Genomic DNA, 16448 nt, shown 5'->3' with positions numbered 1-16448 from the left:
AGAGAGCTCAGAATGCATGCTAAAAAATTTAGCATTTAACCCTCTATAATACCATTTGACTTCGAACACGAAAAGCTCTGTACATGATGAGACTAATTGTAAGCAGTTTCCCTATTGCTAAACTGCGGGTTTTTGCACCAAATGTGAAAGTGTAAACTAATAATACAAAAAAGTATATAAAATATCCAAATTATAGCACCTTTTAATATAATATCCGGTAATGTGGAACTAGTTTCTACCGAGACTTTATATTTTAAATTACATTCTCGAGAATGTAAATTTACATGAAGATCCACCGTCTATTGTACTTGTTGCAAATATCGGTTCCTACTGTTTAAATCGAAACGAGAAAACACAATTTATTCTCGTAATGAAACAAAAACTCACGATTATAAAGGGTCGAAGATGGAAAGAGGAAGAATAAATATAGGTGAAAATGGAAGGAGTGACTGGCAGAAATAAATCGTTCAAAGACACCGATGTGTATATGATCAGTACTACTGTGCCATTTTATTCTCAGCTTCTACGACGAACAGTAAATTATTCCTATGATCTCTAGGATTCTCTTCAACGCACCTATAACCATTTTCTATGCAACGATACAGTCATATACGCAATTTATGAATAATGATACATCGAGAGCCGGAGAACGGAAGAAAGTTTCGCTAAAGACAGTTGTATTTGCATTAATCAAAGTGCACAAAAAAAGAGAGAGAAAGCTCCATGGGCGCCGTGGTACACCATCGTAGAAATGATCGACACCCAAAACGTTCGCAATCCTCGCATTCCGTGCACGCACATTTCTCTCCTGTGATGTAATAACGTAAACTTAAAATTGCACGTGTTACCAAAAAACTCAACTAAAAATCACTTTGTCTTTAAAAAATAGTGTCACGACAGTATCTCTATCAGTTTCCATTCCAAACACAGTGGAAATCCAAGTTCGTCTCTGAATGTAATGGAAGGAATGATTCGTGGAAGCGACCGATCTCTATCCTACCTTCTCGTATATTTTACATGGAAAAATATACGTTAAAAATCAGATCCACTGATTTGATTATTTATAACCTAAAATCATTTCAGATCAAATTATATTACACACGTGTACAAGAAATTCGCACTATTACTTTCTTCGGTTCTTTCGCTGTAAGCGGTGAATTTAAGAGATTACAAAATTTGACTATTCTATGTACGTGAGACGTTTCTTGAGATTTGTTAGAATTCTCGCGAGACCATAAATGGTTTTCAGTTCGTAACCGAAGTGTTTACATAATTTCTTATGTTCCAGCGATCATGGAATTTCCTGTACAGTAGATTGCCAAATTCATCCAAATAAATTAATAATATAATTCAACAAAAAATTATAACTATTAATAAATCGTAGATATGCATGATCTCGAGGTTACATATAAAGTACGACAAAATTTATAAAGCTACTTCGTAAGTAGAAAACATTATCCTCCGCTATCTTTGTCAGATGTTTGCTACTTCAAGAAAAAAAAAAAAAAAAAAAAAAGAGAGAAAGAAAAAAAGGAAAAAAGAAACGCTGAGAAGTAACGAAGCAGCTAAATATTAGGTCGCACTGACACAGCTTTCTATTCGAACGAAGCAAACCCTTCACTAAGGAGCAAGCTCAACATAAAACAGATAAATCTACAAGCTAAGCTAACTTACGTAAAACACGAGATAAATTTTAATCTCTAATAATCTTCTTAATCGCTATTCAATGGTAGAAAAATGATTATTCCTAGAAATATCAATTTTATCGGTCATTATAACGTAATCATCCCTTCACGAACACATTTTCTTCTTCTTGCTCCTGTTCACACACATTCTAACATCCCTCGATTCCGTAGCACGATAGACTACGCAACCACCCATATATTTACCAATAATAATTACAAAGTTCGACACCTAATCTTTCTCTCTTTGGGTTTCTTAGTTGCCACTCATCCCTTCATAGCTTTTCATCTTTTCTGATTCATCCATGTCTGTGCGTAAAATAATGTTAATAACAATAAAAACGCGATATTCGTCGGATTGTACAGCCATGACAGCTTCTCTTCTCTTCTCAGCGTGATATATCTCGTTTAACACACCTCTGTATACGTTATTATACAGATTAATATATGTATAGTATATGATAACTCGCGTACAAAAATATTTTATGTTAAATCGACTATCGTCATTAAACGTCCCGCCACAATGCAATTGCCTATCCTCTGACACTTGATGACGCAGATCAGCTCGGTACCAATTCCGTTCCTGGAACAAAATTCGTTATTATTTCAACTGCAATAAGATGAAACACGAACGACAATCTTCAACGGGTGACGTGTTCGTCGAAGGTTTTTCACGATCAACCCAGATATGCCTGTTACGAGAGGATGATTGAACATTTATTTGATCGTACTTGGCGATTTTTTGCTGCTCGGTTGACACCGTCTAATTCAAACGAATATTCCTACAGCGTTCTTTCAATTATTTTCCACGCAATCTCGTCAGAATCCTATCTTTTCGAGTTGTTCAGAGAAAAATATGCAAAAATTCTTATCGAGGTTAATCTTACGTTAAACATTTTTTCAGAACATCGCGAATGCTCTTTCGTTTGGTAAAATAAGAGCAGCGAAAGATTCTAATGTAAACTACGAGTAAAGGGAAAATAACATTATTTTTCAAACGATCGCGAATTGTATTTCAGCATATCTGAGTTAAACGCAAACCACAGTGGAATACGCTGAATTTGATCTGCAAGATTTTGGATAAACTGACGAATGAAATGGTTCTGTTAAGGGATAAGAGGAGACGAATAGATGGAAGATGGATTTCTTGTACGAGAACCAGACGAGAAGAAAATTCTAATAATACTGTCGAACGAATCGAAAATCAAAAACGAAGGAGTTTCTCTTGGACGCCGCGACGCGCTTAATTCTTCGATTAGAAAATCCTTGAAAGATCATGTGGAACGATCGTTTTGCTACTTGTCTCGTTCGAGAATCACCGACAAAACCGTCCACGATCGAGCTTTTTTCCCTGACACTGTAGGCGGGTATCGCGAGAAAGGATTCCGCGGTCGAGGACAAAAGAATGATCGTAGAAAAGAACATAGTCGGTCCTGGTCGTTTCCTGCTTGCTGGAAAAACATTTCGGAAAAGTCAGTCGACCGCGAAGCGCATTTCATTCGGTCCCGTGGCTTCCATTCTCGACTCGCGCGTTCTGAGCAAACTAGACATTGCCATTGTATCGAACACTTGAACCGTGATACAATAACTTTCATAAGTAGAATAGGAATTTTTATGCGTTTCTGAGAAATTTGTTAGCTGTAAAAATACACGTAACATGCAACAATATAGTGTGTAGAACATTCACTATAATATTTGATAGATGAAAGAAATATTCGCTTCGACCGTTTCGAAACGATATGAATTTCTATAAATATTCGCAGTCTATCAAAATTTGTCCACTTCTATACCAAATATCGATGTTTAATACGTGTTTAACGATTATGTTGACAATATAGGTTTTGTTCGAGTATTGATAACATTACCATCTAATTTACTTAATTTTATTTACTTAATTAGCTGGCTGCTGGAAGCTGGAAAAGGTTGAAGGAATAAAATAAAATCAATAGGAAATGTTGAAGAGACATAGCTAGTTAAGAATTGACATTTAAACAAAGACACGGGAGATAGTGACGTGATCGGATTGTACAGGATACGAAAGTAAAATAATCAATCGAATTTGTAATTTCAATGAGTGAATTAACTAAAAATGAAAAATTTGATCAATCGGATAGGAGGTAATTTCTAAAGTCCGCTGTTTTCCAAGTGCATCGCCGATTAAAGAAACTGATACGATGTTTTCGATTTCTAAAAGAAAATCGACGCGAGTGATAATTGGTCAGAATTATCGCGATATTTCGATGCGATTAATTTCTGCAATTCGAGGAACGATTTCCACTAAAGTTCAAAATTGTTCGAAGAATGATAATTACGATACATAATTAACAAAAGATTGGAAAACAGAGTGAGAAATGACCGAAGAATAAAACAGAAGAGAAGGAATCCGGTAACGAGGGATAGACGTACCAAGACGAGGAATAATTTAAAACGAGTCATGGAAATCCACGATCGACGGTCGTTTGTGAGGCTTCTTAAATTCACATTAAGGACGACTGGTGACGACGAAAATGATGGGACGAAGGGTGTCACGCATGCCATGTCGATGCAGCGTTTAGCATCAGACTGCGCGCTCGTCGTGAAATAACTCGTTTCGTCGTCAGAACACTGGAAACTCGTTCTCGAATAATTCTCTTCCTCTTCGAGACCTCTCGAATCGTACAAATTTCATCCTATGTATACATGCTGACAAAAATATTGCAGTTGCACGATGACCGATGTACATGTCGGAATTTCAGGACATTTTCCACGCGAACGTGATCTCTTGGAGAAGTATAATCGCGGCTTTCCTAGAAGATACTTTGTATTAGAAACAAGAAGAGAGACTTGCTGAAGGATACAGAAGGATTCGATGGCAGAGAATTCTGTTCTGATCGCGTTCCACGCAGAATGGAAAGAGGAATTGGAACAGGCACACGTAAAACTTCCTGCTATTTTCTCCCTGTTTTTTGCTATTAGCTAAGTATACCGCCTCTGGCTTATGTTAAGCTTCGGCAATTATTTGTCATAGTCAGCTAAGACGAGAGCGGAGACAAAAGTGTGGAAGGGAATGGGACGAGGGCCCTCAGAATAAGACGTTCCCATCAATTTCACCGCCATCGTTCGCCTTCTCGCTTTTCTCCCATCCATTTCTTCGCTTGACCTTAGCCTTGTATGGCACAATTGCAATAGGAAAAAAAAAGAAAAGAAGAAGATCGTTTACTTATTCTACGATATTCTCGTAATTAATTACGGCGTCCAAACATATTTACCGTGTCAAATTTCCCTAATAAATCTTCCGTATCTGAATACTATTATTTTATGTATTTTAATGATATAAATTAATATATAAACTAATGTATAATGTACACCATACGTTGATATATTTATTAAAATATCCCGTTCGAGACTAGCCACTGTGCGGCAACTTGCGGCTAGCTAAAAATCTACACGTTCTTTGACGAGGTTCTTTAAAATTCTTAAAAATTGCCGGCCAGATTCTCGGTGAACCAATAGCTGGACTCAAAAACCAGCAACCCCTGAGAGCAACAAGAAGAGCATGAACGAGTGACTCCGCGAGAAAACGCAACGAAGCCATTGAGAGAGTGCTCGTGAAAATGCTCGGGGCCCGTCCGGAACGACATAATAATCAGCCGGCACCGAAGATTGCGAGGAGCACTCGTTCCCCGACCGCGGGGCAACCCCCTTTTCTACCTAACTTATACTTATTATTGCATTATCTCCTTTGGCCTAGAATGATTCTGCGGCTGTGTGGAGAAGCCGCCGCGAAACGGCCAACACCGAGAGGAAAAAGTTTCTCCGGGGGAAGCGAATCTCGCGGACATAATCCTCGGTGCGCAACAGTGTAATTGCAACGAGCGCCATGCAAAAATTCGCGGAGCAATTGAAATCTCTTTTTGCTGGATCTATTGGCACGCCAAGAAGTAGGTTTTTTCGGTATTTAGAAATTCGACGGATTTAAAGAATTAAGAGGAATAGGTGGATTTCCTGTAGGCGTTCGAACGGGGTGAAATTTTGATCAAACTGAAATAATTTCAATGAATTTTATAGAAATTATTTGTCCACACAGCAAATATCAATTTGTCAATTGACAAATCAAAGAGTCAATTTGGACGATTAAAATTCCGCGGATTTTCTGTACGAAAAGCTTCCTACGTTGAATCTATTACCAGTTCGTTGAAGGATAAGTTTCTGGATATTACAAAGGTGCAATAGTATCTGCTAAGAAACTTCCAATCTTTTGACTACAACTCGAAATTACCCAAATTCAACTTGTCTTCTATCTGTGAATAGAAATACAGTGGATCGATGGGACTAATTAACCAGCGCAAAAATCGTAACAAAGCAAAGCGTACCATTGAACCGCGGCAAGCAGGAATTCTAAAAATGTCACCGCGGTTAATTGCCAATTATTCGTACATTTATTCATACGTATGCAGACCGGCGATAGGTTTTTCCTATGGGATTTTTCGCGAGAGAGTTAGAACACGGGACATATTTTTCAAGAAAACTAACTCGCATCGATTCTACGTGCACGGGTCATGTTTCTCGTTAGTGAACCGGTGGACAGGTGCATCCTCTCTCTTTTTCACCGTGGAACGGTCTCCTTTGCTCTCTGGCCGCGTCTTCTTTGCGTTCTTGCGACGCTTAAACACGCGGCCAACGATCACGATAATGTCTTCATCTCTCGCTTTCCGCGAGCGGTGGATTGCTCGCGCCGCGAATCCCGCTTCTTATCTTCGCCGTGCTTTTTTGCGATAATAGCGCGTGTAATTCTAGTGGCTGGCAAAAAGGCCCGAGGGAGGAGGGGGAAATTGATACGACATCGCGTTGAAAGGGCGAGCCGAGCCCTTCCAAACGGCGTCGTTTTCGCCACCTTCCTGCCACCCTTTGAATTTTTATCCTCCAACAATCGACGATCCTGAAACGACTACTAATTAGACGCCAAATCTGTCTCGAATCTGCTTTTTAAACCAGCGTTGACGAATCGCGACGATTGTACAAATACTTGAAGATGATGAAAGATTTATTAAGAACAATTATCGAAGGAATATTAGGTCACAGACAGTGCTTGTATCAAGGAAATTTAATGTAAAATATACTAACAAAAATTATGTTTGATTATTGAAACTGTGGACGCGATAAGAGTCAATTAATTCTTTGCAGAAATTTTTAAAAAAGCTTGTTCCTTCCTTGTTAGACTTATATTTAGACCTTATTTACTTGCGCTATATACACGTGTTTTCAATTTCCACCTTGATACGAGTTTTATAGTTTAACTAATTTCACGAACGTCGAGTTTTATAGACATAGAGCGTGTACGTGTTGGTAAACAGTACTTTTAGTCTAACAGCGAGTGTTTCTGATAACAAAGCTTTGATTTCTAATAGCAGAATTTATTTGGTCGTTTTACAGTGATCTGTGTCGACGAAAAGAAACGTTAAATGCCGAAGGAGAAATGAAATATTGAGACGGCCAGAGGATTTGACAGGCCGGAAAGGGTGAGGCAAATTGCAGCGTGGCCTTTGAAAATAATATACCTTGCTAATTTGAAGCACGACCACCGTTTTCGACACGTTTGCCTGTTCGCTGGCGATGGGGTGGTTTTCTCGTGAACGCGCCGAGTTTCGTGAGCTCCTTAATGAACCGAGTTCGCGAAAACCATTAATAACCAACCGAGCCAAGTCTCGCAACAGAGAAAACTGTATGGAAGAGAAAGGGGTGGAATACGTTCGAGGTCTTTGCAGAAAACACTTTCGCTCGAAGAAAGAAAACTTATATTTCAACTTATTTCGTAAATGTCAAGGTGCCAAGAGCTTTTATCAACGTCCATGGTTCAAAGAGAAACATCGATGTGTAGAAGATGAAGATGGGAATGAGAATGAGAACTTAAGCATTAGATATCAACAGAAATAGATGAATGGACTAATCTGCGACGTATTTATTTTACGAATATCAAGTCGGTGTAATGTAATTGTAATGTAAAGAGAAGTTTCTACGATGACAATAAAAAATACTCTTCTATTGGCACACGATCTAATTTTCGTTTAATAGTAACGTGAAAACGAAACTTAATATCATTCGTTCTAATTAATCCATAAATACATAGATGCTATACTGCAATAAATAAAGCTGCGTTTTGTAGCCATTTTCGAATACGAATACGAGCGACGAGTAAAGAATGAAACAAAGATACGATAGGAAATATTTGAAGAAGCAAAAACCGAGTAGATCCATCGAAAATACAAAGACGAAACGATCTTCGACTTATGCCGCGAATATCGACACTCTTTGTATTCATAATTCATAGTAAAACTCCAACATACGCACGGGGAAAACTGGAAACAAGAATGCGAGACATGGAATACTTAAAAAAGAAGGAGAGAAGGTTTCGTTGGAAGCAGACGAAACTAGAGAGGATCCTCGTTGCGCAGAAATCACGGGAACGAAGAAGACGTTGAAGGGGGTGTCTGGCAGGCCCTAATGCGACGTATCAATATACGTGGGTGCCGGTGATGGGCCAATATCGCATAAGTGGCCCGATTCACCGTCATTTGTTACGTTTTGTTCGGTCTAAGTAATTTAAGAGTCACCCTTTGCTCGCCAGCCACCCTCTCCAGCCACGGGGAAAGGACACAGAGAGAGAAAGAGAGAGAAGAGAGGGACGAGAATCCTTCGAGTGACTGGCTGGTAGGGGAAGTTAGAGGGTAGCTAGCTGACTGTACTTCGCCTCCATTCTTCGGCAAATCGCGGCATATTTGTCAGATTTTTGTTCGAGAACAAAACCTTCACGATCTTTCTTGCCTCGGGCAGGGCTTAAGGGGGTTGAGAGTTAAGTGGATTGGTTTCGTCGGAGATCGGCGCGAGTGTCTGAACGCGACCGACTTAATTCGAGTCTTTCTGCCAGCCACTTGATTTCACGACTTCTGATTCGCCGCGTATTTTACGCTCCAATGGATGCTATTCTTTTTTTTTTTTTTTTTTTTTTTTTTTTTGCGACGAAATTTTTCGAGAAGTTCCTGACTTCACCGATCCTCTGTAATGAAAATTTTTCTGGCGAGATCGCGATCGATCGTTATCTTTCGTTTTAATTTAACGTCCAAGAAATAGTAAGAATCGTTTAGGGTTGGGGTTAGGGTTAATGTATAGGTCATGATGTATTTATAAGATAACGTGATTGTGGTAGAAAGGAGATAAAACTATAGGAGAATACAGCTGGAAAAGTATAATCACGTTATAGTAGGTCGATTGGTTTTAATTTCTTAAATCTTCAGACTATTTTTGAAAATACTTCTCTTCTGAAAATCTACTGTCTTCTTGTCTTTCTTACCGAGCATGAATAATTGGATGATCAAAGGGATCACAAATAAGAATTGTAGATTAGTACAGGAATAGATTATATAGAAAGGGACGCGAGTTACAGCATGAAGATTCCAAACCACGTAAGCGAAGTTGTGAAAATAATTTCGAGAAACACGGTATAATTTTCTGCGATATTTCACTCACCCTTGAAACCCTTTTCTGGGAACGTGGACTCGGGGTTGTTTACATCCGACGTTACGTCTGCTTCGTTCTCTATCGGCGTGTCGATCTACAATCAAACAGAAACATTTTCGTTAGGTCAACGTTACGTTCGCAAATATTATTTGTTAAAATTTTCCTTGGTATTCACGATCATTTATCATTTTACGATAAACAAATTTACAAAAGTAAATCTTTTTCGTAGTAAAAATTTACAGAAGTAAAGCTTTTCAAGAAGCTGAACGATCAAATTGGAAAAATTGATACCACAATTATCGACATGTAACATGCACTTAAACATATCATATATCAATTGAAATTAAAGCAATACATACGATGAAAAAAAAAAAATATAATCGTCCTTCCCTCTTAGCAAAACGAAATATTAATATTATGTATGAAGAACACTTGCACTTAATAATTGCAAAAACAAAGATATCATCAATTACGTTCTTCGAATAAAATTTATATAAACATCTAGAGTCGATCCAGAAGAAATGTTCCAAGTTATCCTACGAATGAACTATTGAGTTGGCAACTAAGTGATTGCGGACTTTGTCAATACCACTTAATGATAAAATCCGCAATCACTTAGTTGCCAACTCAATAGTTCATTCGCAGGGTAACTTGGAACATTTCTTCTTAGTGTCAATACCACTGTCATACAAATACAAGTGTCGATACAAGACCACAATACAAGTGTCAATACCACTTAATGACAAAATCCGCAATCACTTGGTTGTCAAGCCAATAAATTGTACAGGTTTCTTATCACCTCTGCATCACGTGCGGGAAGTAGATAAAACAATCGTGAGATCGTTCCATTAATAAGGAACTTTTGAAAGAGGGAAAGAAGACTAAAGGCGCGGCGGATTTTAGTAATGCACATAAAGGACACGTGTGAACAGCTGGCGACATTCGTGCGACGTTCGTCTTCCCACGCGTCTTCGTGGATCACACGTGGGATCTCCGAGTATTCCACATGGAATACGAGCCACGTGGATCGAGGTCCACATTCGTTCCTCCCGAGAAACTGTCGCCGTGAATTAACAAACGTTCGCAATGGCAGCAAACATTTATTTGCTTTGGAACGACCCGATCTTCGTTGCTATAAACTTCCAAACCAACGATTAATCCTTTGTAACCGTATGCACCTATTGATACACTCCTCAATTTTAATCTGCAGATCATTTCTCTTGCGTTATCAGTTTAATAGAAAAATATGTTAAATAGAATTAATAGAGAATAGAATAGAATAAAAATGTTTAATAGAAACGTGTATTAATATGTTTATCAGGTAGACAAATTTAACGATTAATCGATCAAATTCTAGGAACCGCGTGTTGCAAATTATTGGTATTAAATAATAAATTCTCTTACGTGGCGGTAACGAATTTATTAATATGATTAATGAAATAACAAGAAGGAATTTTACTCTTTCCCAGACGTGTAATCGTTCTATGTGATACGAAATTGTAAAATCGGAAGAGAAAAGTCTGGGACCTACAACTTTTAGCTTGACAATTTTAATATTATTAATTAGTTGCGACGTAGAATTAGTTCGACCATATTTATCAACCATACGATCTACTTTCTCTCGTCGTTCAATCAACGAACATCTGTAGCTTCTTAAGAAAGAGATATCATCAGATAACAATTGACGATCGTAATTGAAAAGGAAAGACGAACATCAATTTAAAAATTGGCAGCTTGTTTGCTGAAAAGTAAGAAACGCGAGGAGGATGTAAAAGGACGAGGAAAATACTTTGGCGATGAAAAAAGCGAAAGAATCGAATGAAATCGAGGCGAAACGATTTCTCAGAGACGAGTGGGTTTCGCGTAGGTGTAATTATGCCTCTGGAACCCCTTTTTCCCACAGAACTAAATATAGCGAGTGTCATCCGATGGCCTGGACACACATGTCTCGGAAAGTACGAGCCCACATCTGGTCGCTGTTTCCTGCTAGCCGTGGCATCTTCTGCAATATGATTTATTTTCGAGCGGCCGAATCCCAGAGGTTCGGTGTAAATTAGATCACGCCATACCGAACAGTCAATGATCAAAGACGCGAAGAAGAGCGATGATAGTCTCACGACGAATCCTCGCCAGTCAAAACAATTCTACGTTTTATCCAGAAACTTCTTCACCAAAAAGAAGAAACAAAAAATCACGAAGAATCCATCTCCATTCTTCATTTTCGCTCGACATTTGTCAGAGAGATGAAACGCTGAAACTTGAAGAGCAAAACTACATTTGCAGAAATCATCAAGGATCTCTGTCCAGGATCTACAGAAGAGATTAAACGATCGCAGAAAGGAAGAAAGAAGATACAGGAGACGATATCGATCTTTTTCTATTCGTCGTCTGTGATGAGGATCTATCGAGAAGAGATAGAGAGGAAGGAAAACCGAAAAGTACAAAAGTCAGCAACAGGAACGGAGAAAGATTAAACAATTACATCGAGAACATCGATCCTCTGTTTCCGATTTCCATCGAGGATTTACCAAGAGGGTAGGACGTTCGCAGAAAGCAAGAAGGAACGCGCAGAAGCTGGCTGATCGAGGTCACCAGCATCAGGAATTCACGGTGCACCGCGAGTTCCCCGAAGTTTCTTTCTTTCATCTCCGAAACATTATTCTCAGGCCTAACAGCGGGTCCAGTCCCCGGAGATGGGAACAGAGGAAGAACGGAGGGACCAGGGGGGCCAGGTAAAGAGCGTCTACGCGCGGTCAGTTTTGAAATGCTCGGCAATATAGTGAGTTCGTTATGAGGCGAGCCCCGACGTGGTATGGCTCATAATTGCAGAGTTGGCTTTCGAGCTGCGCACCTTCGGGCGTGTTCTACCTCTCGGCTGACACCTATTGTCCGCAGGAAAATCCTTTTGTCCCCGAAAAATCCTCCAATTCCATCTGAAATTCGTCCTTTTTAAAAATCTCCATCGTCCGTCCGCGTTACGAAGATTTTTCTCTCTGCGACGATCCTCGTCTTGAATGATTCTCGCAGAACGCGACAGAGGGAAAAAGAGAGGGAAGAAAAGCGAAGAAACGGACAAAATATTTCCGGGCCGAGGATGAAAATTATTAGCCCGAGAATGTCTTAATCTTCGACAGCGAAGCGAAGACTCGCGGTGCTTGTCTTAACATAAATTTTTTTTCCCGCGGCCTGTTCGACGGAGAAACGCGAGGATGTGGCCTGTAAGTGGCGTAACGCAGGCCGCACGCCGGTGCATAATGCATGCGAGGCGTCCAACGACGTTTACCGCGTTAAGGTAGACCACCGTTTTTGTTCCACGCTTCTCGTCCTTCCTCGACACCTTATCAGCCACGCGTGAACTCTGTCTGCCAGGAGATTCGTGGAGCTGCGCTGACGATTAGAATGCGGATGTTTATACATTTATGGGAATAATGCGCGATAGCAACTCGAACTGCGCACAAGCGCACAGACTGCATATAACGTGCAGAAATATACGTAAAATATCCAAAGTAATATTTAAACAAAATTCTGTTTAAATTCCAGTTCTTTATAGATGGGCTCATAAAATATGGTCTGGCATAAAGATTCACAATCCATACTCTGCTCTTTTGTTTTTTAGTCTTTTATTAGCTTTTCAAAGTATCTTTCGCCTTTCAGGTTGTGATAGCGCTTTGGAGAAAACTGATAAGGTGACGTAACTTTTGGATCGAGTGTTACGTTGTAGAATTTCTTGCGGAATAGTTCGCTGTTTCTTGTCAAGAATGCGTGCCTTAAATTATTCCCAGGCTGTCTTGAGTTATTTATCTGTCTACACCGAAGGGGTGAATCTCACCCCTTTCCTCTGACCGCGTCTTAATACGCGCGCAGAGTAAATAAACCCGCTGTTCCCTATACTCTAAGACACTCGTTCGAAAATTAAATTAATCCCTTGCAATCCACTGCACGCTCGGTCATCATCCGCATGAATCAGAAACTAGATTGTTTTTCGTTGAACGATCATCGAAAGGAGCCAAGTACTCGCGCTTTATTCCCTGCGGCATAGCGGCGGAGCGAAAATGCTGAGTACATTTTTTTACTTTTATCGTCTTTATCGGTCATCATAGTGTCGCTTGGATCCAATCTTTATCGACGAAATCTTCCCGAAAGAGTGAAAATTTCCTGAGCTAAATATTCAAGCCTCACGTACTAACGAAAGAAGATCCATTATTCGAAAATGCGAAACAATCGATCTGCAGGCGATTCGCGAGCAATTTTGAGTGATATTCTTTGGAAGTTGGAGACAGAATTTTGGAGAAACGCAACGAGAAAGAACGCCGAAATCAAAGAATAAGAATAAGCTGGTTTGCAAACGACGGTGGCGAGGAAAGACCCAAACGGAGGAAGTTTTAAACGGCAAGTGAAAGAGAGCGGAAAGCCACGGGAGGACTTAATACGAAGGAAGTTAGGCGGCGGAAGACCGCACGGTGTATAAATTCAAAGTAGATTAATATTATCCCCGCGGCTGTCGCGGCGGCAAACTTATGGCGCTAATTCGGCCGACGAATTATTACTCGGCGCTGCCTCCAGTCAGCCCCACTGTGTGTTTTGCCAAAACGGGGGTGTCCTGTCGTTAATAGAAGTCGTACGTGCTCCATGAAACACCGGGGGAACGTGTCTTCGGATATTAAGGACCACCCCGATTCTCCAATTCCAACTGCTTTGGACAAAACACGAGTTGCTAACGATAAACAATTTGTCTTTGTACAAATCGTCAAATCGAGAGTCGAAGGAGCTAAACAGTGAAGAATGCAAGGAACGAAGAAATAAAGTCCGTGCTGGACACAAACTTAAACGCCGTGAGTAATCTCAGAGGCCAAAATTATTCGATTTAGGTTTTGGGTCATTACCAAGATATAGCAAGAAATAGGAAGATATTTTCTGAAGAATTAATCTATCAAGTACTAAGAGATTTTTTAGAGAAAATTTGAAGTTGATCGATTTGACTGACAGCCTCGCTGTCCGTCTGGCTATGACTGCCGATATCACTTGATGCGTGTACAATGGCGAGCATATGAAGACGAACGTTTTGCTTTCGTAATTCTCGTGCAAAACGTGTTATTCATTTCTGTAAGCATTTCAGTAGAAATTATAACAAAATATATAAGCGACAGATAATTTTAGTTGAATCGTCAGAAGTATACGTACGTACACATGCTCGCCACTGTGTGTGCTAATGATGGTAAAAAATATTTCTACAGAGAACTAATTGTTTGACTAGTTTGCCAAATATCTATTAAAATAACAATATTCAAGACAAGTACCAAACATAACACGTATAAAACTGGCGCACACTGTCGTCGCAATTCTGATCGATAAAAAGAAACTCGCATTGTCATTCTAATCCCCGGTAAAGGGGACAACCGAGTCCAAGACAAGATCCATGAAGGTCTTTTAAGAAAATTAAGGAGCCTCTGCATTGTCTCTCGTCTCGCGGAAGCTTCGAGAGGAGAAGCGTAGACAACAGCTGTTTAGCATCTCCGATGAAAAAGCCGGACCGGTAATTATTCAAATTATTTTCAAGAAGGGCCACGGTATTTCTGGCTCGGCCACTGCGGCGGATGTCTTTATACTCGTCTAACGGGTGTGAACGAAATGCATAGTGCTCCTTCTCATCGAAACCGCGAGAAGAATAAAAAAAGATGTACAACAGACACTTCGTGTCATCGACCATATCAAAGGACCATCTGTGAGCGCTTAAATATTATTTTTATCAAAAGTTTTGGATACTCATTCTCTTTTAATACACAAAAAGATTTTTGAACCAACTGACCGATTTATTTATTATTACTTTTTTTTTACTCGATAGATTCTTACGTTTCGGTTTCCCCTTGGCGTATTTTAAAATAATTTTAATATTCTATCGTCCTCGTAAAATAAGCTTGCACAACAGGTAGCTGTAATTCTAACTAATAACGATGATTTTGCAGACGATCGAATAAATCGATTGAATAAAAGACGACGTAACTTTCGTCGAGGTAAAAGTGGACCAGAACCCAAAATATATTTTCTTATTTCTGGAGCTATTCGTAGAAATATCTACCTTACGATGATTTACACATCCCAGAAGAAATAGCCTGTCGCACGAACTGGCAACTAGCGTGACGTTTAACGTAATGAATATTTTAATTTATTTAAGTTGCAAACACGCGGCTCATCTTCCAAATTTCTCCTTAATGTTCCGGAATAAGGGGAAAAAATCTGATTGGTAAAGAGTTAAGAATGTCGTATCGACGAGCGAGATCAACTCTTTCGTGACGAACAGAGGAGGGAAGGTAGGGAAGAGACGAGAAGAAAAAGAAGGGAGCCACGAAGGTAGAGATTAGACGAGGAAGAAACTTTTTAGACGAGCATAGATACCGTGAAGGTGTTATGTGTAGAGTGACTGATGAGTTTTCCGCTCGATTGGATAACGGGTGAAGCCAACACCAGTTCACTTTTGTATCTTTTTCCATCCCTTGCCAGTATAACGTCGTCCAACGACGTCCATTCGACCTAAATCTCGACCAAGCCTGATGGATTCCTCACTGCATTGCGGTTTCCGATAAAACGAGTCAGGTGTTCGTTCGTCGAATGACCAGCTCGTGGAACGGCGATTTTATATCCTGCTATAATTTTATGCTGATCCGTAAAATTGAAAGGATCGAAGAGCCAGAATAGTTTCTCCGGTGCGGTTAAAATACAGGTACAAATTAGTCACCGGAGAAAAATGCAATTATCAAGTACAGTCTACATACTTGGTTGATTTGAAATTTCATTAGGATTTTATGATACGGTCGTTACACAGGCAAATACAATCCACTTTCTCGATAAGCGTATTATGATTGTCAAATGCAGGTTTACTTTGATCGTTGGAAATTATAGTTCGAAAAATAGTAGTTATAGTTATGCGAATGTGAAAAATAATTCTCGATAACGTGTTACATGCTTTTTACGAATAAAATTGTTTCCTTGTAGCTTCGTTACTGTAGTGGGATTTGTGCAAGAAATCAATTAGCAAAAGTATCAGTATCGATATCATCAGCCTCCATACCGATTCGTGAAACTTCCCATAACTCGATTAATTTCACAGACACGAAAACGCAATCTACGAAAACGAATGAAACAAAGCGTAGGGAAGAACGAATAATTTATTTACGTCCACCTATTTTGAGGTTCGAAGCTATTTCAGGCACCTGAAAAATATCACGAATTTGAAAAAGAACGTTTAAAATGCGTGCAGCGACTAAAGTGGAGAAA

At 39.5% G+C, this 16448-nt stretch overlaps 1 protein-coding gene across 3 annotated transcripts in view; it reads right to left on the bottom strand.

Moving 5' to 3' along the window:
* Positions 1–482: 482 nt before the first annotated feature.
* Positions 483–16448, bottom strand: part of LOC132913710 (ubiquitin carboxyl-terminal hydrolase 48-like) — a 76779-nt gene continuing 60813 nt past the window's right edge. For all 3 annotated transcript variants that reach the window (XM_060972227.1, XM_060972228.1, XM_060972229.1), the window contains 2 exons: positions 9186–9270; positions 483–2265 (listed from right to left, as the gene is read on the bottom strand). In XM_060972227.1, the coding sequence (XP_060828210.1) occupies positions 2243–2265; positions 9186–9270 (108 nt within the window). In that variant the 3' untranslated portion in view covers positions 483–2242. The remainder of the gene's footprint in view (positions 2266–9185; positions 9271–16448) is intronic.

The sequence above is a fragment of the Bombus pascuorum genome, chromosome 13, assembly GCF_905332965.1.
Source record: "Bombus pascuorum chromosome 13, iyBomPasc1.1, whole genome shotgun sequence".
Classification (NCBI taxonomy): domain Eukaryota; kingdom Metazoa; phylum Arthropoda; class Insecta; order Hymenoptera; family Apidae; genus Bombus; species Bombus pascuorum.
The sequence above is the reverse complement of the archived record's forward strand: the minus strand, read 5'-3'. Positions and strand labels throughout refer to the sequence as shown.